General features: G+C 37.6%; 1 protein-coding gene across 1 annotated transcript in view; it reads right to left on the reverse strand.

Moving 5' to 3' along the window:
- The window catches only part of LOC124594527, a 605846-nt gene that overhangs the window by 41013 nt on the left and 542985 nt on the right, over window positions 1-21848 (reverse strand). Inside the window, exons 198-207 of the mRNA XM_047132903.1 lie at window positions 21442-21780; window positions 12330-12653; window positions 10414-10737; window positions 9203-9490; window positions 8582-8776; window positions 7644-8003; window positions 6704-6913; window positions 5707-5907; window positions 4567-4764; window positions 1761-2123 (exon numbers count right to left, since the gene is read on the reverse strand). Of these exons, the coding sequence (XP_046988859.1) occupies window positions 1761-2123; window positions 4567-4764; window positions 5707-5907; window positions 6704-6913; window positions 7644-8003; window positions 8582-8776; window positions 9203-9490; window positions 10414-10737; window positions 12330-12653; window positions 21442-21780 (2802 nt within the window). The remainder of the gene's footprint in view (window positions 1-1760; window positions 2124-4566; window positions 4765-5706; window positions 5908-6703; window positions 6914-7643; window positions 8004-8581; window positions 8777-9202; window positions 9491-10413; window positions 10738-12329; window positions 12654-21441; window positions 21781-21848) is intronic.

Here is a 21848-nt window from a genome sequence, read left to right on the forward strand (position 1 = left end):
TATCCTAGGCAATAACCTTTTGAGAACAATTCAGTAAAAATAAAAAATATATTTAATTTACAAGAGCTAAAAATAAGAATAGTGACAATGAGTTCTCTTATTCTACACAGATTACATGCTGTGCTGATTATATATGATAATTTAAAACTGTGTGCCAGAGCAGGATCAGAGTACAGGAGGTAAGGAGCATGAGACAAGTTGAAGTTTTTGAGTCTATCTACCAGATGTTTTTGGACGGTTAAATTGGAAATGCTCTGCCTGCTAGAGGAAGTAAACCATGTTTGAATACCAATCTGGCACAGAGTTTTAACCTGTCAATATGTATATTATGACCATATAAAAGGCAACACTATAGGCCTGTTTGGAAACTTTCTTGTTTTTACATTTAAATATCAGTGCATTAGCTTCTTAATGTGATTTGTTGCTACAAATAAAGTCAATTTCATGTACTTTGTCCTATGATTAAAAAAGTAGGATTTATTTCCAATCTTATAATAAATTGGTAAGAATCCATAGTCAGATTAAATGTTATGTACATAAAGTACGTAAACAGTAAGTGGATGTATTTTCCAAGATAATTGTTTTTCTGTGTGATAAGTGAGATGATGGTTTACATATATTTTAAGAAGAAATGAGTAAAACAATGTCCTTAATAATCATGTAAAGAGACAGCCATTAATGACAATTTTACAGAATACAAAGTAATTTATAAAAACTGTTTTACTGATAATTAATTTCATGACTAATTAAACATAGACAAAAGGCAACCACTCACCTTTAGCACACTGATGAGTGCAACACAGACACATGTAACAAAACACAGTATTAACTAGCTTTAGAGCTCTGGCTCTTTGTTTAGCAGAGAGTACACACACAGATATCCAAATGCATATTATCACAATGACATGTATTATCAGGGAGCACCTGCTTGGGCTAATGGATGAGGAGAGGAGGCAGTGAAGGACACATGAGGCAAGGAGTGGTTAGTGGGATAGTGTGAGCAAGAAGCAGGAAAGTCATTAGACTCGGTAACTGCAGAGCTCTATTGGGTGTTTGTGTGCATGAACAAGTATAGTTTCTGCCAGAAGAAGAGCTCTAAAGCTAATGAAAACCATGTTTTGTTACGTGTGCCTATCACCACACATCAGACTGCTAAAAGTGAGTGGTTGTCTTAGTGTATTGTTCCATCCAGGAGCTTCCATTATTATTATAAGCATAAACAAGGATTCTTCATCAGCTGTAATCTATGAAGCATAATGTATGAATGAATAAATAAAAGCAGATAAAGTATTTTTCGGTAAGTTTCTGGGCAGCTTTGTAAGCTGCAGACAAACAATAATAACGCATCAACTAAACTTTTACAGTTGCAACATTTTGGTACAACATTTAATGGCAGGCCATTAACTCCTGACTGAAAAGCTTACTCAGGATCTTTCATTTACATAAGGTGCATATTGTTTTTAGGCAGACATAAAGTGTAAGATTTAATGACTGTCTGGCAGGAAGACAAAATGCACAACTTCTTTTTTCACTCTGAAAAGGAAGAAATTAGCAGTATTTGTGATGACAGTATGGAGAACGAACTGCAACTTTAATGAAGAACTTTATAAGCCAATGTTTTCTTATTAATAAGCCTAACACCCCCACCCATTTCTCATCCACGTATAAATACAGTGAAAATATGTGTAAGTGTGTATAAGCATTTTCTAAATTTATTGTATAGTTTTTGCTGTATTATAAGTAATTCTCAAAAGACTTACAGCTACATTCAACATATGGATTTCCATTTGTGCCATGAGGACAAGCACACGTAGGCTGATGATCTTTCCCAATACACACAGCACCAGATGCACAAGTGTCTTCTTCACAGACAGGGCGACAAATACGATTCAGTCGATCGCAGGCTTCATGTCCAGCACAATCTTCATTGTACTGACATACACCAGTGACACAAGTGCGATATGGATCTCCCTGGGAACCAGGAGGACACTGACAACGAGGTCTGTGTGCCTCTGTGATACATTCAGCTCCGCGTCCACAACCAGCATGTTCGCAAGGATCCAAACAACTTCCTGATTCACATGCCTTGTTGTATGGGCAATCTGCATCATTTGTGCATTCAGCTAAAATAAAAGAGCATTTGTTTAGTTAGTAAACAAGTAAAAGTACATGTTTAATTTTGGAAGAAGTTAAGCAGGAACTTTCAGTGCCCCATATGTCTCATCATGAAACAAGTTTAGTGTCATTTACAAACAGCTTGTGGAATATCCTGAGAGTTTTAAACAAGCATTCTTTATTCAAAAGCAAAACTAAGCAAAAATTTGGTATTTTTTCCAAGACAAATAGCTAAAAATTTTGCAGTTATGCACCCATAAAATGCAACTAGCTCAGCTATACAATTAAGAACACAGCATTACCTGACAGTAGACAGCATAAGATACAAGGGTAAGATGAAAAGGGATGATAAGACCAGTTACTGCCCGGCAGTAGTCATAGCCTGGGAATGTGCCTAGCTCACTGAGTCATGATTAGAAGGTAAGTAGCAAATATAAGATTACTGAAGGCCTCAATGGTGTCATTGTTCATTTAGACCTTTTTGAGAAAATATCTTGGTAAAGAAATTCATGTAATTAATGTTGGGTGTGCAGGTAACAGTTTGGACAGTAATTTCAGACATTCAACTGATGATGGTATCAGACACATAACTGACAATGCTTCTCATATTAGTTTGCAAATCATGTCATTCTCAGTGGCATACAAGCCTTTGATCCAGAGTTCTATGAAACATGTTAATGTAGAGTCTGGACAGTCACTCAGGAGAGAGAGGTGTTCCATTGTGCCAATTCTCAACAGGTAGTGGAGCACATTATGAAAGACTTTACAGCTGAACATCGCAAAAGTAATGGCCATCAACTTTTACATTGCTGCTTGATAAAATGAACAATTACTATCTGATAATTACAGTTGTTGAAGGCCACATTATCATTAACTAGTTACATCCATCTTTATCAATTTAGTACCCTCTTATTAAACTCCCCTAACGGATCCAACTAGATTACGACATTTTAAATCTTACTCCGTCAATACATTCTTGACACAGATTCTCGGTTGTTTTCTCTCCATTATTCCACTTTGCCTTTCCAGATAACTTTGACATATTACCAATCCCACTGGGTCTGCTTGGATCCAACAAGCCTTGTCATGCAATGTCTGTCCATCATATATCATACATCTTTGGTTGGCTAATGCTTACACTTGTCTCCATTTTAATTGCTAAAAGGATTCACACCATGACCTTTCATTTGGACAGATGAAATTTCTTTCCATCAGACTTTCTACCTGTCCACTGTGAAGTACAAATGTGGTGCTTGTACATCGTCATCTTTGTTATTTATGAAAATGTTATGAAAGTTGAAGTATCCAGTACACAACTTCTATCTTCTGCTTCCATCCTATCTTTGAAACTGAAGTGTAATTCATTGTATGTTAAGAATCATTCTTCCAGGCTTGGTACCTGAATGTCCTTACTGGGTTGAATGTAATATACCTAAAGAGAGTGTGGTTTTGTATTCCTCCTCCTTAGTGTCAGTACATACTGTCAACCTAAAGCCCACTTTTGCAGCCTGCGGCATTTTTGTAGCCTACCATCATCCCCAGCTGGCCTCTGACTCATTTCTTCATCACAAGTCATTTGTACAGGCTTACCATTATGTGTATGTTCAGTTCAACACCATTCCACTTTCTTATATGATGTTTGCTTTCTTATATGATGTTTGATGACCATTCCACAAATTGTGTACAAATCTAATATATAGTGCAGTTATTTCTTGTGCATGGCATTATTTCCTGTTAAGTACTGTCAGAAATATCATACTGAAAATAACAAGGAACATGCCACAAAGATAAACAAGAAACGTATATTAAAACAGCAAACGACAAGGAGAATGAAGTCTTGGTCTGTATTTGTAAATGTCTATTCTTCAGTTTGCAACTTTGGATGTTTTTTTTCGTACATCTTTTTTTTCTCCTGCCTTCACTTTCCTCCCCTTTCTTCTTCTTCTTCTTTCAAGTTCATTTATCAAGGAATGGGATGCTTAAACTATAGTTTTAGATCTTACATTTATGTTTGCCACGAAGTTTACAGACTTCATGAAAAGTTTGTTTTTGCAGTCTCAGTTGCACAACATACAATTTTTTATGCCACTGAGACTATAAAAATAAACTTTAATAAAAGTATACAGTTGTGGTATGTTGTCCATTATTTTTACAGTCTTGGCTAATACATGCCTTTTATATTACACATGAAAATATGTTTTGTGTGTTTAAACATTTGCATCACTCTAATGGTGCATTGAAATAGATTTGTTCACTTCCTAGTCAATATGTATGGGAACATTGTTTCCAGATGATTCAGTTTGTATCTGTGTGTTGTGAACAATATTTATTTATAAATAAAGTAAATAAATGAAGATATTACTGAACTTCAGAGTGTTAGGTGCTTCTTTACATGTCTCAAGTTAAATTTTAACAAAAATGTAGAAAATGATAATTTAATTTTCAACTTACGTCTGTAGCAAAATCTTTCTGGATTTCCAGCCCAGCCATCTGGACAACTGCAGATAGCACGATGGTAACTTGAATGACACAAAGCTCCCACACCACATCGAGAACTGACAGTGCAGGGGTCAAGACAGTGTGCAGAAATACAAGAGTGTTTGTCTGAACAATCCATATCTGTTCTGCATTCTGATTCATTGAGGTGTGCTAGAAAAACAAAAATAATAGAATTGGTATTATGCATTTTAATGAGTATTGATGCTAAATGTACTAATAATATTTGTTAGATTCTTGTCTTTAAGTCTCATTACTTGTAACATTAAGCATTTGTAAATGTATGTGTAATGACTGTTATTAAAAGCAGACATAAATTCTGGCATTTAATCACCAGTAAATTAAAAAGAATCATGTAAACTTATGAAGACACATCAGGTTTGAAACCAATGAATTCTGAGGGATACTTTCCCATCGTACTGATCATGAAGCAATTTTCTTTTGTGGGTCTTAGTTTTCAAGACATTTATGTAGGAACAGCAATTTTTTAATGGTTTGTACTGAACAATTACTTTCTTTGATAATTTAAAAAATGCAGAGTGGAGTTTTGAAACAGAACTATCTCCTTTTGTTTTCCAATTAGTAAATATATTGCTTAGCATGGTAGTCTCTAAAAGAAGGTAAACTCTTCATGAATATATTGAACCTCTAAACAATCATAGAGTGCCTGGGAGGATATCTTGAATCATAAATTCATGTAATTAAAACAGATTGTTAATTATAGCTGTTTCTCTCCTTGTACTGGATCTAGTACATAATAAGTAAGTCTGCTGGCACAAAAAAAAAAAAAAAACAAGAAATTGAGCTTTTCTGGTTTCTAAGTAAAGATGCAGGATGGTGTCCTTGGGTCACTTGATTAATGTTGTTAATTAATTTAGAAAACTAATCCCCTAGATATAAATATATGTTCATTATTTTCTTTTCAGACTATATCTTTAAAAAATATACTACTTCATCAAACTACAACTCTGTTTATCTTTGATATTTTGGCATACTGACTAGGCAAATTGTATTTAGGATTTAAAAAATACTAGCATCCATAAGGATAACATAGCAATCATATGATGAACATGGGATTATAAAAGGAATATTTACCTGAATAGCAGTTACTATATGGGTCACCGACTAGGGTACCAGGGCAGACACATGTTGCTTGATGGTTTGTTGCTTGGCACAGTGCATTTGGTGCACACAAACTTGGATTCAATGTACATGCATTGGAACAACGTCTGTTCACACAAATCTCAGATAATGTACAGTCTGCATCAGACTGACAACCTTCTTTTTCATCAGGAGCTGCAAAAACACATATTCAAAATGAACATTCAATGTAACGATTATCTGTCATCAGTCAGAACACAGAAGAGTACTTGCAAGAGACAGAATACACCACACACAAGTATTATACTGGACAGTATTAAATGTCAACTACAGGAAATAAAAAGGAAACCTTTACCACATTATCTTCTTTTTCTTTCTTTTTTTTTCTTTAAAGAATTTCCTGGAGTTTTATAACAACAGTTTTCTGTCTTCTCACACTTAAATAACCATTTTTAGCATTTTTTATATTTATAACGGCAAATTTTAATGTTCATGTTTATATGGACTCTCCTGAGCTGAGATAAAGTTATGTTCTTGTAATACAAAATGGGTTGAAGGAAGTCATATGTTATGAAGCATAACGCAGCAGCAAAAGAAAAATACTTCACACTTGTAAATGTTATGACTGTAAGCAGCAAATTTAAGGTATTAATTGAAATCATAGAAATGAGATTAAGTACTCTTCATTAAAAATGGCATGCAACAATACAAAATTGCCCATTTCAAGTAGCAAGCATTGTTAGGTAGCATGTTATGTAATATCAAAACTCTATAGTTCATTACTACAAAAAACATTAAGTGTGTTGCTGTTTATCATTTAAAAATGTAACTTTGGGACAGGTAAAAAGTTAATGAGGTAGGTATGTTGTTATCACCATCCCTCCCACCACCACCATCACCAGTGGCCACCTGGAAAAAATATAAGCACTTTATTTCATTTGTTAATTTCAAAATCTAAAACACTTATTTTCAATAGTCAACATCTTATTACCTGGTTTGCATTCGATGTCTGCATCCCCTACATACCCCTGTGGACAGCGGCAGGCCATGGTCCTGAGAGGAAGAGTGTCTACAACCGTGCATTCAGCATTTGGACCACATGGTTTTGTTTCAACACATGGGTTTCGACAGTTTCCACTAAAGCAAGCTAATTTGCTTGCACAGTCAGCATCAGCTCGACACTGTTTTGGCTCCATAATTTCTATCAAACATCAACAAAAGAAACAATTATTATAGCTGAATAACAGAAAGCCTCTGATGAATCAACAGCAGCAAACTTAAGATTTTACATTTCATACAAAAAAGAGGGAAAACGGAGAAAAAGGAATGCAATGACATTGTAATTAACTTTGTACATGCATAAAAAATCCCAATAATATTTTTAATCTTATGGAAGTAAATGCACTGTAAAACTTGCAATTTCCATTTTTAAATATTGTTAACCGCAGGAAACGATTCAAAACCATAAATCCATGAAAATAATTAAACTATGCAAAATGAATACTACCAAAATTAGTGATCACAGAGGAGCACATGCTTACCAGTTGCAGAACTGGGAATAAATGGAAAGGAATTGGCAGAAAATGATATCTTTCAGCACAAAATGGATTGTAGGGAACATTACATCACCCTTGATCTAGAATTTTAGGTGACTTTCCTTGCCTTGTACTAGTTTTTAAATTGTTTTTACATATGACAGCTGGATATTCAATCAAAATTATATTTTTTAATTTGTGTGACTGCTAGGCTTAAACTATCTTTGACATTTTTAATCATGAATGTAATTGACCATTTAACACCAAAACTTTGCCACTTCAAACTGCGAGGTACAGAAACTGTTGTAACGGAATGTTGGAATATATTTTGTTAACGGGATATCGACTGTTCGTGGATTTAAAACTGAAAATATATCTCAGTACTGACTGACTCACCAAGAGTGCATTGTGACCCAGGATTTCCAGTGTAGCCTGGTGGACAGTGACATGTTGCCAAATGGTTAGTAACAGTGCAGATAGCATTCTGACCACATGCACCAGGACAAGGATTTTCACATCGATTGCCAAGGCAAGCTAGGTTGTATGTACAGTCAGCATCAGATGAACATTCTGGCTTTCTGCACAGTGTGTGTGGATCTCCAGTCCAACTTTCAGGACAGCGGCAACGTGCATGATGCCAGCCATCAGTCTCACAAAGAGCATCGATACCACAACGTGTGTAGGAACATGGAGACACACAGTTGCCGTTCACACATGCCTCTGTGGGTGGGCATTCTCCATCTGAGCGACAACCAACTGTAAAAGGAGCAAAATTGAACAAATTATTAACTTAAATAATACATTTGTTATGTTAAATGTGTATATTATGAATGCTATATCTTTCCCACATAAGGTAATGTAACTGTTTGTTATTTTATGAGAATGACACATTCTTATACCTTCATTTATCATTCCTGAACAGAATGAAGCTACCAAAAAGAACTTTTAAGAAGACAAACTTTTGTCTTAGAATTCACAGTGTGATCTACCATACTCATTCAATGATCCATGATATTAACAAAATATCTGTGAAAAAAATAGTAAACACTGTATGTAAGATGTGCATCTCTTCCAGAACATACCTGGTTCTCTTAGTAACTCTTAATTTAAACCACAAATGATAATAAGATAACGAATTATTGTAGCTTTGCCTACTTTAGTGGAGTACAACTGCTATAAATATCAAACAATATCCAGAAATGCAAGTTAATTTATATTATAAAGTATATTTTAATTTTATTTATAGCTCTTATTCTGTAGTCTACTACAACAAAATGTATGTTGTTCTGCTGCATGGAAACAAGAGTATAAAAAGTATTCAGTATTTTACTCACTCTGATAACAATGGCCATTGGCATTTCCAGTAAATCCGTCCTTACAGGTGCATATTGGCCTATGCAACTGAACATGACATTGTGCATTAGGTCCACAAATTCCTGTATTCTCCAGACAAGGATCACGGCAAAAATCATTTATACAGGTCTTGTCATTTGTACAGTCATTGTTTTGAGTACATTCAGGGCGTGGAGCTGAAAAGTTGAAGGGTTTTGTCACATACTGCAGCAATTTACAAAAGTGTATAATTTAAGTGACAATGCAGCTCTGCAAGAGCTGAAAATGGTTTATCACAGTGAAATAATATATATTCATATATTACATGATGTAGTGTTGTTAAACTCATAATCTGTTTTGAAAGCTTTTTGTAATGCTAAAGTATGTTTAGTTGCAAGGAGCTACAGAAATTTATTCCTATGAGCAGACAGTTAAATCAATAAATAATACTTCTGAATATTGGAACAGTTTACACCCAAATGATGAAGTCTGTACTCTCATTGGTAATAGTAGCAGAATAAACATTGAAATTTTTTAGAATGATTTTTTTACTAAATAGTCTACATGAAAACAGCCACACCAACTGAGAACAGTTAATGATTAACAGCAGGTAATACACATACCTGGAGGAGTGACAGGCACTGGGTGGCACTCCAGCCTAGGTTCTCCTGTGTAACCTGCTGGACAGGAACACACAGGGACATGGCTGACAGTTTGACATAGTGCGTTGAGACCACAGACAGTTCCCTCACTGCAAGGATCTCGACAACGTTGAGCAAAACAAGCCCTGTCACGAACACAGTCTTGATTGATTACACATTCTGGATATGTGCAAACAGCAGCACCTTTCACAACACGGCACTGTCCATTCGGTCCACATGGTGAGGACTCACAGGGATCGCTTGGAACAGCTGTAGAATAATTAACAGTTGTTGAAAATCAACATTTTCTCTTTATTTTGATGCTGAAAATTATAACTATAATAGAAATTTCAGGGTTTTACTGTCTAACTTTATGTACAAATGAGAAAGATGAGAGTGTCTTGAAAAAAGCCAGTAAGCAAACAAAGGTAGGTGGGAGGAAGGATGGGTGGGGTGGGGAGGGGGGGGGGGAGAGGTTGGGGGAGGAAAACACACACACACACACACACACACACACACACACACACACACACACAGAGAGAGAGAGAGAGAGAGAGAGAGAGAGAGAGAGAGTGTGTGTGTGTGTACATAACTGATAAAAAGAAATTTTCATCTCCTCACAACTCAAGGCATGAAACAAATTTAGTCTATTATTTATTTTCACTGATGATTAATATTATGATAAACATATTTAATGAACAAAATAATTTTGTGATCAAGAGGTATAGTAAGCAGCTGTAAACTGGTGATCATTTTGACTGTGGGTATCTAGGCTAATACAGACATTCTGCAAGACTAATTTATTTTTATTCAGGAGATCGATACGTCATTAAAATTCCATTTAAAGAAAAAAAGAATGGGTTTTGCTGTTTTTCATAAAGAAGTTATTTTTCAGATAAAGTCACATCACAAGTCATCAACACCACATAAAAATTGCAAAAGGAGAATAGCAAAGTGATAAAGAAAGAAAAAAGATATTCAGTTCTTCTAAAATTATTTATTATTGTTAAATCAATTGATATGCAAGCATTTAAGATGAAGAAAAGAAATTTGGCAGATCAAATGGAAGCAAAATAACATAAAAGAATGTTATTTCACTGATCTAAGATTGCTGTTAACTAATCATGCAGAATACTCTACATATATTAAAGGGAAAATCAATGATTTCAACAGTAGAGTAGTAAGATACTTACGTGGTTGCTCTGTACATTGTACAAATGGATTTCCTCCTGTACCAGATGGGCAAGAGCAGATGGGGCTGTGGTTTATAACATTGCAGTTGGCACCATAACCACAGGCACCTGGACATGGGTCCCGGCACTTGCCACTCACACACGCCTTGTCACGTGGACAGTCAGCACTGAGGACACACTCAGGCCTGCATCCACTTCCATCTGGTATACCCTGATAACCTGGTAAGCATTCACACAAGGCAGCACCAGAATCACCTGCTCGGCAAAGTGCATTTGGCCCACAGGGTGAAGGTACACATGGGTAACTTGAACCTGGCACCGGCACTGCAATGCAAAGAAAATAAAAACTTTAGCACTATTCCAACCAAATTTTTACGGCAGTCTAGTGCTCACTAAAATAATGCTCTGACAGTTCTGACATATTACAATAAAATGATTCCTAGGTTGCATATGATATGGTGTACTGAAATGTAAAATGGTGACTATAATTTTAATACCTCTTAGCTCAGCTACCTACCATTGCAAAATTAAATTAAAAAGTCACAAAAGGAGGTTATGAGAGGAGTCACAACTAAAGTAAAACAATGATCCAATGAAATGTTGTTGAATTAAATTAGGCAATGTTGAAGGAATCAGTTAGGAAATGAGACACTAAAAGTAGTACATGAGTTTTCCTATTTTCACTGCAAAGTAGCTGATGAAGGCAGAAGTAGAGAGGGAGTAAAATGAAGACTTGTAATAGCAAGAAAAGTGTCTCTGAAAAAGACAAATTTGCAAACACAGAATACAATTTCAGTGACAGGAAGTCTCTTTCTGTAGGATTTGTCTGAATGTAGAATTGTACGAAACTGAAACATGGATGATAAACACTTCAGACATGACGATAACAGAAGCTTTTTAAATGTGATGTTACAGAAGAAGGCTGTAGATTAGATGGGTACATCAGATAACTAATGGAGAGGTACTGAACTGAATTTGGGAGAAAAGAAGTTTAGGACACAATTTGACTAAAAGAAAGGACTGGTTGATGGGGCACACCCTGAAGCATCAAGATATCACAAATTTGGTAATGGAGTGAAGTATTTAGGGGGAGGGGGTAAGAACTGAAGAGGGAGGCCGAGACTTGACTACAGTACACAGGTTCAAATGGATGAAGATTTCATTGTTGAGTAGGGATAAAGGAGCCTGCACAAGATTAAATAGTGTGGAGAGTGGCATCAAACTGATCTTTGGACTGAAGACCACAACAATATATACTGATAAGATAGTGTGATCACCAAAATAAGGAAGATCATCCTAACTGTTACAAGACCCAAACCATGTACATATTCACAATGATTATTCCATTTATGAATATCTCATGGTGTAAATATCACTCCTTGCCACACATCTTTTTACACTAATGCTGTTTTAACAGTTTTTTTGAACTAACCGTATAAGTTACCATATACCTTCAGCACAGATTTTGTCACCTGTGATTATCCTCCCCTGCTTTTTCTGAATGTTCTATCTCTGACCCCTCAGCTGCATCCCCCACCCTCCTTCCTCCACCACACCCAAAATAAATTTCTAGTGTCCTTTTAAGAAAAGGGCACATTTGCTTTACACATTATTTTGTTCCTAAACTATAAATTTGCCTCTTTACATTTCTTTGCTCTTCTTTTTTACTCATATTAATAATATAAGATTGTGCATAGTTAGTGCCAACAGCTGGTGAATACAATTTACATTTCCTTTGTAAAATTTCAGTGCATCCAGTCACTGTGAGAAATTAAAATTTCCAGCCATTACCGTTCAGACATATACTGTGATAATCTCAGTCTATATTATGACTTAATTTGAATATAAACAACATAAATAAAAATCTCCTTGCCTCCCTCTTCTAACCAAATGTATAAAGTCTGAATGATACTCACATATTACAGGCTGACAAAGATGGAAGGCATCTCCTGTTGTTCCCTCAGGACAAGAACAAATAGGAATGTGATTTGTAACAGAGCAGATGGCACCTACACCACAAGTTCCAGGACAAGGATCCTGACAGTGGTTCTGTATACAAGCACGATCCATAGAGCAGTCCGAACTGACTAGACACTCAGGTCGGCACCCATCATATGGGTTACCATAGAAGTCTGGCAAGCATTCACAGGATGAGAAACCATTTGCTTCAACACGGCAGTTAGAATTTGGCCCGCAAGGTGAAGGGTTGCAGGGGTCAGTTGGAGCTCCTTGTGTTGGACCTGTGAAAACAAACAAAAAAAAGCTTAGAAGTTTGTAAATAAGTATCTACATAGTAGCATTGCTGCGTTGATGAAAAACTTGCAATATATATTCTTTACCCAAACTCCCAGTTTATCAGGTGAAATTTTCAGTAACTGAAGTCCTCTAAACCTGTAACTAACTACTTGTTCCATGATTATAAAACCAGCTACTAGTAAAATAATTACAACAGGGTTACATGCATGATTTTCTGTGCTACAACTTGAAGCTGAACAGCTTAACTGAACAACAAAATATCACATAAACTGCTAACAAAATAGAGAAAAAACTGAATTATATTGTAATGTGTGCCTTTGGGCTAAGTGGTTAAGTATTAACTATGAGTCCAATAGATAGGTGTTTGATCCTGTGTGCCTTTGTGGCTCAGTGGTTAAGCATTAACTATGAGTCCAATGGATAGGTGATTGATTTGCAGTCAGTCCTAGAATTTGATTCTGCCACATGTTAGCTCTTTCACCTTCTTCAGAAATGTTTGTCAATACGAAAAATATCACGTTGCACTCCTGTTGGACCATAGGGCAGTAAACTGGCTGGGAAAGTCAGTTCAAAGGTCAGAGGTAGGCTGAGGCATACCACCTCCAGTAATACCATGTGCAGTAGCACTGGGGAGTTCAAATCAACTATTGTGTTCAACACAACTTTATCTTTTTAATTACCTTTATTGTAATGTATGGAATCAACTTTTTTTTAGTTTCCTATACTTGCTATCCATAGAAAATAGTTGTACCTTGTCTTCACAATTTGGCAAATGCTTTTTTTTCCAGTTTCATAATACCTCACTGTCATCTTCTACCCCACTTGATCAATGATCTTATGCGATTTTCCTAAGTATTTTGTTTCCTCCAACCATTTCCTCTCCTTTACATTTGGGCCATTCACTATCCATTTAAATATGAGAAAGAAATTCCAGAGAGAATGTTTGTCTTGCTGGCAGTTTAGAAGCAAGAAAATGGGTGATTTTGTTCAGATAACAATGCAGGATGTTTCGCAGGATTTTATGCACCGATCTCACAGGCATGTTCATCTGACCCCTCTTGCAAAGCTGTGGCCACATCTTCAGTCAGTTTAGCTCCTTTCCTCCCTCCACCACACTGCACTTCAAAAGAAGCCATATTTCCAAATTCTGTAATCATTTGCTCCAGACCCTTAGCAGACATTGGAACACTGGCTTTTTTCATACCCTTGAGGGCCTGGAACTTCTGCAGGGCACTGGTGCACAGTTACTGTTCCTGTAAAAGAGCTTTACCAGCACTGTGCAATTTTTCATAGAGACAGTGAGGTTGGGCACCTCAGACACAAACTGAGGAACAGCCATGTGCCACATGTCTGCTGGTATGCATATTCTGACACTTACGGCGCCATCTATTGGTCAATTTTTTTTTTTCCTTTCTTTTCCATGCGTTTGCCTCTGTGCCAATAACACACTGTTCAAATTTGATGTCATTCTAAATGGCAATTCTCTTTCTACAGCATCTTGGAACTGGAATGTTCAAATTTTATGTCATTCTCAGCAGTGGTTCTCTTTATACAGCATTTTGAAACTGGAACTTTAATTATGGACACCCTGTATGTTTAAACTTGGCTTCTAATACACAGAACGGAAAAGGAAGGAATCTTAGATGCCATAAGAAAATATCTTTACCTTGCATTTTTAGCATAATTGTATTGTATCATTTTGACTTGCTCTTTGATGTATACTTTACTGGATAATGTTTGGTATCCATATCAATCAGTATAATAGTATATCAAGGGCATTTGATTTTCTTAGGTTTTCATTGTCTGTCTCTATAGTCTTAGACCTCAGAAAAAGACAGTGAGAATGTCCTCCACAATTTCTTTATATTGACCCTATCTACAGTCACTGATTGCATTTATAACTTGCTCTTTATTTGATCACCTATTAAAGCAAATGTCAACTGAATAAAGTACAAAAACTAGAGATTAACTAAGAAATTTCATGTGATTAGTCTGAGTATGTACAATGTTTGTCATCAAAAGAGTCTATCTCATTTTCTACAACTGTCAACATAGATATTTTTTACCTCCGAGTCTGAATACAGAACAAGTAATATGAGTTGAACGATGTATGGCAGCTCTGAATCCATGCTTTTGTATTAAATAGTATTCTAGATCTGTGCTCTGAAAGCCATTTTATGTGTGTGGTGGAGGGTATGTCTACGTATCTCCCCTTTCCCTGACACATTTGTGAATGGTGCATGGGAAGAATGACTGTCAGCAAGCCTCTATACTCAACATTAGTCAGGCCACAGTTACAAGACAACCGTTCAATATTCAAATAGATTCCACTAACCATTTTTATGCATGGCAAAATATTTTAGTTGATGTGGAAGAGTCTATGGCGTTTTAGCAACTATAGATGTCATAAAAAATCACGTCACCGTCTTTTCATTTGTGGACTAAGTTTATCACTTAGTACTATGGCTTAATTTGAATACTGTGAAATAGGCCAGTTTTTTCATCAATGCAAACATGTACTGCTGCATGGTAGCAAGTCTGTAGTCTGAATAACACAGTATACAAAAAAAGTATGAAACAAAATTTATCATGCAATGGCAATGCTTTGTTTTTCAAAAAGCATGCATCTTCATGTCATGGCATTATCATTCTCAAACTGAGACACACAAAAGCTGGCTGGCATGCATATCAATCAGCAAAGAAGTACATCACTCAGAATAACATGCAATCATGCACATCAACTTATTAACAAAATAACAAGACTCATCATTATATGTTAATCCAACACAGTCAGACCATCACGCAAAACATTTAGTAACACAGTTAAATCAAAATGTCCATAGACATAATCTTTTCAGAATTATGATGTTGCCACTCTACCAATCTGTGTAAGTTTCATCAGTGAAATATGCCAAGGCAGCCTGCATTTTCATGTAAAATTTTATAATTTGTAGCTATTTATTGTGATGGATTATGACCTGATACATTATATGTGCATGTTCAGTTTGCTTTAGCTCTGTGTATCAATATTTGAGGGTAATAAATCCTACAGATTCAAAGGTTTTTGTTCTTGTATGACTCAACAGCTAATTGTTAACATGAGAAGATTTCCTGAACTACAACAGTGACACAAATTGTGTCATTTTCACACCTCACTGTACAGTAAATGAGAAGTCAACAGAGACACACTAATGATTAAGGACACATTCACAAAATGTGGCGAAACAAGTAGTTGCTGATAACACACAAATTTTCAACTGCAGTAGTTGCAAAAACCAATATACCTATGACTAAGTAGAAAACTTAATATTCACTGGATTACTTTACATTTTAATGTCACAAGTTCATATAAATGTATGTCCCAGAAAAGACAACCAACACTGAATGAAAAATGATATGAAATAATTTAACTGTACTAAAAGAACAATAAATTATAATAAAATCATGACATGGATAAAAGCTAGAAACTAAGTCAAAATGAAATGATGCTCTTTCTTTAGAGCCTACAGGCAGGTGACTCTAAAGTGAGAAATAATTTGCAAGCACTTTTATGGGTTTCTATTGTATCTAGGATACAGTGTTCCTAATATATCAATTCATTTCAAGGAAATTGCAGCCATGCTACAGTTTAATGACCCCCACTTATGTTTTTGTACCTAATATTTCCAAGATGTATGCTGCTCACAAAACTAGTTTAGTTTTGGTTTGAATATTAAATGTATTTTGAACATTCTGAGTGAGGTGTATACAACATGATAGTAATACTTTTTATAGCTTCGATTTTTATCTTATATACAATTTTATGAGGTTACACAACATATCAGCACATTTGCAAAGATGGGTCAAAATGTATTTTGGAAGTGTAGCCCTACCTATAACTATAACATATATTAATATACTTCTCATAAAGACACCAGATCTTCAACTAAATTTCACACAAATTTTGTTTAAGTGAAGTACAAGATATGTAAGACATATATATATAAACACAGATGATGTGACTTACCGAACGAAAGTGCTGGCAGGTCGATAGACATACAAACAAACACAAACATACACATGAAATTCAAGCTTTCGCAACAAACTGTTGCCTCATCAGGAAAGAGGGAAGGAGAGGGAAAGACGAAAGGATGTGGGTTTTAAGGGAGAGGGTAAGGAGTCATTCCAATCCCGGGAGCGGAAAGACTTACCTTAGGGGGAAAAAAGGACAGATATATACTCGCACACACACACATATCCATCCGCACATATACAGACACAAGCAGACATTTGCAAAGGCAAAGAGTTTGGGCAGAGATGTCAGTCGAGGCGGAAGTACAGAGGCAAAGATGTTGTTGAAAGACAGGTGAGGTATGAGCAGCGGCAAATTGAAATTAGCGGAGATTGAGGCCTGGCGGATAACGAGAAGAGAGGATATACTGAAGGGCAAGTTCCCATCTCCGGAGTTCTGACAGGTTGGTGTTAGTGGGAAGTATCCAGATAACCCGGACGGTGTAACACTGTGCCAAAATGTGCTGGCCATGCACCAAGGCATGTTTAGCCACAGGGTGATCCTCATTACCAACAAACACTGTCTGCCTGTGTCCATTCATGCGAATGGACAGTTTGTTGCTGGTCATTCCCACATAGAAAGCTTCACAGTGTAGGCAGGTCAGTTGGTAAATCACATGGGTGCTTTCACACATGTCTCTGCCTTTGATCGTGTACACCTTCCGGGTTACAGGACTGGAGTAGGTGGTGGTGGGAGGGTGCATGGGACAGGTTTTACACCGGGGGCGGTTACAAGGGTAGGAGCCAGAGGGTAGGGAAGGTGGTTTGGGGATTTCATAGGGATGAACTAAGAGGTTACGAAGGTTAGGTGGACGGCGGAAAGACACTCTTGGTGGAGTGGGGAGGATTTCATGAAGGATGGATCTCATTTCGGGGCAGGATTTGAGGAAGTCGTATCCCTGCTGGAGAGCCACATTCAGAGTCTGATCCATTCCCGGAAAGTATCCTGTCACAAGTGGGGCACTTTTGGGGTTCTTCTGTGGGAGGTTCTGGGTTTGAGGAGATGAGGAAGTGGCTCTGGTTATTTTCTTCTGTACCAGGTCTGGAGGGTAGTTGCGGGATGCGAAAGCTGTTTTCAGGTTGTTGGTGTAATGGTTCAGGGATTCCGGACTGGAGCAGATTCGTTTGCCACGAAGACCTAGGCTGTAGGGAAGGGACCGTTTGATGTGGAATGGGTGGCAGCTGTCATAATGGAGGTACTGTTGCTTGTTGGTGGGTTTGATGTGGACGGACGTGTGAAGCTGGCCATTGGACAGGTGGAGGTCAACGTCAAGGAAAGTGGCATGGGATTTGGAGTAGGACCGGGTGAATCTGATGGAACCAAAGGAGTTGAGGTTGGAGAGGAAATTCTGGAGTTCTTCTTCACTGTGAGTCCAGATCATGAAGATGTCATCAATAAATCTGTACCAAACTTCGGGTTGGCAGGCCTGGGTAACCAAGAAGGCTTCCTCTAAGCGACCCATGAATAGGTTGGCGTACGAGGGGGCCATCCTGGTGCCCATGGCTGTTCCCTTTAATTGTTGGTATGTCTGGCCTTCGAAAGTGAAGAAGTTGTGGGTCAGGATGAAGCTGGCTAAGGTAATGAGGAAAGAGGTTTTTGGTAGGGTGGCAGGTGATCGGCGTGAAAGGAAGTGCTCCATCGCAGCGAGGCCCTGGATGTGCGGAATATTTGTGTATAAGGAAGTGGCATCAATGGTTACAAGGATGGTTTCTGGGGGTAACAGACTGGGTAGGGATTCCAGGCATTCGAGAAAGTGGTTGGTGTCTTTGATGAAGGATGGGAGACTGCATGTAATGGGTTGAAGGTGTTGATCTACGTAGGCAGAGATACGTTCTGTGGGGGCTTGGTAGCCAGCTACAATGGGACAGCCGGGATGATTGGGTTTGTGAATCTTAGGAAGAAGGTAGAAGGTAGGGGTGCGGGGTGTTGGTGGGGTCAGGAGGTTGATGGAGTCAGGTGAAAGGTTTTGTAGGGGGCCTAAGGTTCTGAGGATTCCTTGAAGCTCCGCCTGGACATCAGGAATGGGATTACCTTGGCAAACTTTGTATGTAGTGTTGTCTGAAAGCTGACGCAGTCCCTCAGCCACATACTCCCGACGATCAAGTACCACGGTCGTGGAACCCTTGTCTGCCGGAAGAATGACGATGGATCGGTGCATGGCCAGCACATCTTGGCACAGTGTTACACCGTCCGCGTTATCTGGATACTTCCCACTAACACCAACCTGTCCGAACTCCGGAGATGGGAACTTGCCCTTCAGTATATCCTCTCTTCTCGTTATCCGCCAGGCCTCAATCTCCGCTAATTTCAATTTGCCGCCGCTCATACCTCACCTGTCTTTTAACAACATCTTTGCCTCTGTACTTCCGCCTCAACTGACATCTCTGCCCAAACTCTTTGCCTTTACAAATGTCTGCTTGTGTCTGTGTATGTGCGGATGGATATGTGTGTGTGTGCGAGTGTATAGCTATCCTTTTTTCCACCTAAGGTAAGTCTTTCCGCTCCCGGGATTGGAATGACTCCTTACCCTCTCCCTTAAAACCCACATCCTTTCGTCTTTCCCTCTCCTTCCCTCTTTCCTGATGAGGCAACAGTTTGCTGCGAAAGCTTGAATTTCGTGTGTATGTTTGTGTTTGTTTGTGTGTCTATCGACCTGCCAGCACTTTCGTTCGGTAAGTCACATCATCTGTGTTTTTACATATATTTTTCCCACATGGAATGTTTCCCTCTATTTTATATATATATATATATATATATATATATATATATATATATATATATATATATATATATATATATATATATATATATGTAATGGAAGGAAACATTCCACGTGGGAAAAATTATATATAAAAAAACAAAGATGAGGTGACTTACCGAACAAAAGCGCTGGCAGGTCGATAGATACACAAACAAACACAAACATACACACAAAATTCAAGCTTTCGCAACAAACTGTTGCCTCATCAGGAAAGAGGGAAGGAGAGGGGAAGACGAAAGGAAGTGGGTTTTAAGGGAGAGGGTAAGGAGTCATTCCAATCCCGGGAGCGGAAAGACTTACCTTAGGGGGAAAAAAGGACAGGTATACACTAGCACACACGCACATATCCATCCACACATACAGACACAAGCAGACATTTGGTCTTTAAATATGTCTGCTTGTGTCTGTATGTGTGGATGGATATGTGCGTGTGTGCTAGTGTATACCTGTCCTTTTTTCCCCCTAAGGTAAGTCTTTCCGCTCCCGGGATTGGAATGACTCCTTACCCTCTCCCTTAAAACCCACATCCTTTCGTCTTTCCCTCTCCTTCCCTCTTTCCTGACGAAGCAACCATTGGTTGCGAAAGCTTGAATTTTGTGTGTATGTTTGTGTTTGTTTGTGTGTCTATCGACCTGCCAGTGCTTTCTTTTGGTAAGTCACATCATATATATATATATATGTCTGCTTGTGTCTATTATGTGCGGATGGATGTGTGTGTGTGTGTGTGTGTGTGTGTGTGTGTGTGTGTGTGTGTGTGTGTGTGTGCGAGTGTATACCTGTCCCTTTTTCCCCCCAAGGTAAGTCTTTCCGATCCCGGGATTGGAATGACTCCTTACCCTCTCCCTTAAAACCCACATCCTTTTGTCTTTCCCTCTCCTTCCCTCTTTCCTGATGAAGCAACTGTGGGTTGCGAAAGCTTGAAATTTGTGTGTGTGCTTGTGTTTGTTATTGTTTCTGTCAACGTACCAACGCTTTCATTTGGTAAGTTACAGAAACTTTATATATATAGACTCAAGGTCAAACACAAAATGATCACAGGAAAAGTATCCATGAAAACAAGGAAGCCTAAAACCACGTTAATGAAGACAGTGCAGAAGAAAGCAAATGGCAAACATAAATGTAAATGAAATGAAAATTTTTGATTGATCCACAAAGGAGTGTACAGAATACATGTAATGGTTAATCACTGGGACTGACACTGTAAAGTGAAAAATTTCCATTGACACACAAGTTCCATGAGAAACCTGTATCTCATCTTGAGATGACTGTATTTGTTAAATGAAGTTTCATGTTGAAAAATTGGAGAGCTTCAGTTTGAATAAGAGGATTGCAACTGAATGTGAGCATAAAGATGAATTATTAAAGAAACACTTCACTATTATACAAGAACTACAGTTCAGAACTTTCATTTTAATCAGCTGAGTTTTCAGGTTACCAGCCCATTTTCTAGTGTTGTATACCAAAAGCAGGTCATGTAAAATAAGAAGTTGTGAAAAATTATGTTTTCTTGTGTAATAATTATGGTGCATTATCAAGAAGTCAGGTCAGCTCATTACAAAGACTTTATGCACAAGAAAGTGATTTACAGTGGGATGATTAACAGCTGTCAGATACTCAAATAGTTTCTGCATGATTTAATTTCCCAATTACTGCTTCTAACTCTTTCTTCATCTTATTTTATTCCATACCATACAAAACAAAAATCTCCAGGTTAGTATAGACTCGGTATCTTTAACTTCTTAAAGTGCTTCTGCAGGCCTAAGCACTAAACTTACTGTTTATAAGTAAGGTCCCTTATTTAAACATTAGTCATACGTGTCACTTTCACTTCCAATTCATCATAATGGCTGTAGGCATGTAATTTTGAGTAATAGTAATTAATAAATATATGCAGCACTATATACTTGCATATAAAAACATTCACATAACTTATAATACATGGTGATTGAATAGTACTTACTTATCTCTGGTGGGCTGGTACAAAATGTAAAAGGATCGCCTGTGAGTGGTGGTGGACATGAGCAGCTTGGCACATGAAGGATAACATGGCATTCAGCACTAACTCCACATGATCCAGGGCAAGGATCCCTACATCGTTGACCAATACAAGCTTGCTGTGGACTGCAGTCACCGTTGGATAAACATTCGGGACGACACAGTGGTGGGGTGCCAATATAACCATCCAAACAAGAACACAATGGACTTAAACCATCGACTGATACCTGGCAGACTGAATTAGGCCCACATGGTGAAGGCTGACATGGTGTAATTGGTTTTGGCTGTGGTGGTGTTGAAATAACTGAAAAAAAATTATTGTAATGAAATGGGAAAAATGTTATAAAAGTAATTATGGGAACAAATACAAGA

This window comes from Schistocerca americana, chromosome 1 (genome assembly GCF_021461395.2).
Source record: "Schistocerca americana isolate TAMUIC-IGC-003095 chromosome 1, iqSchAmer2.1, whole genome shotgun sequence".
NCBI classification, from domain to species: Eukaryota; Metazoa; Arthropoda; class Insecta; order Orthoptera; family Acrididae; genus Schistocerca; species Schistocerca americana.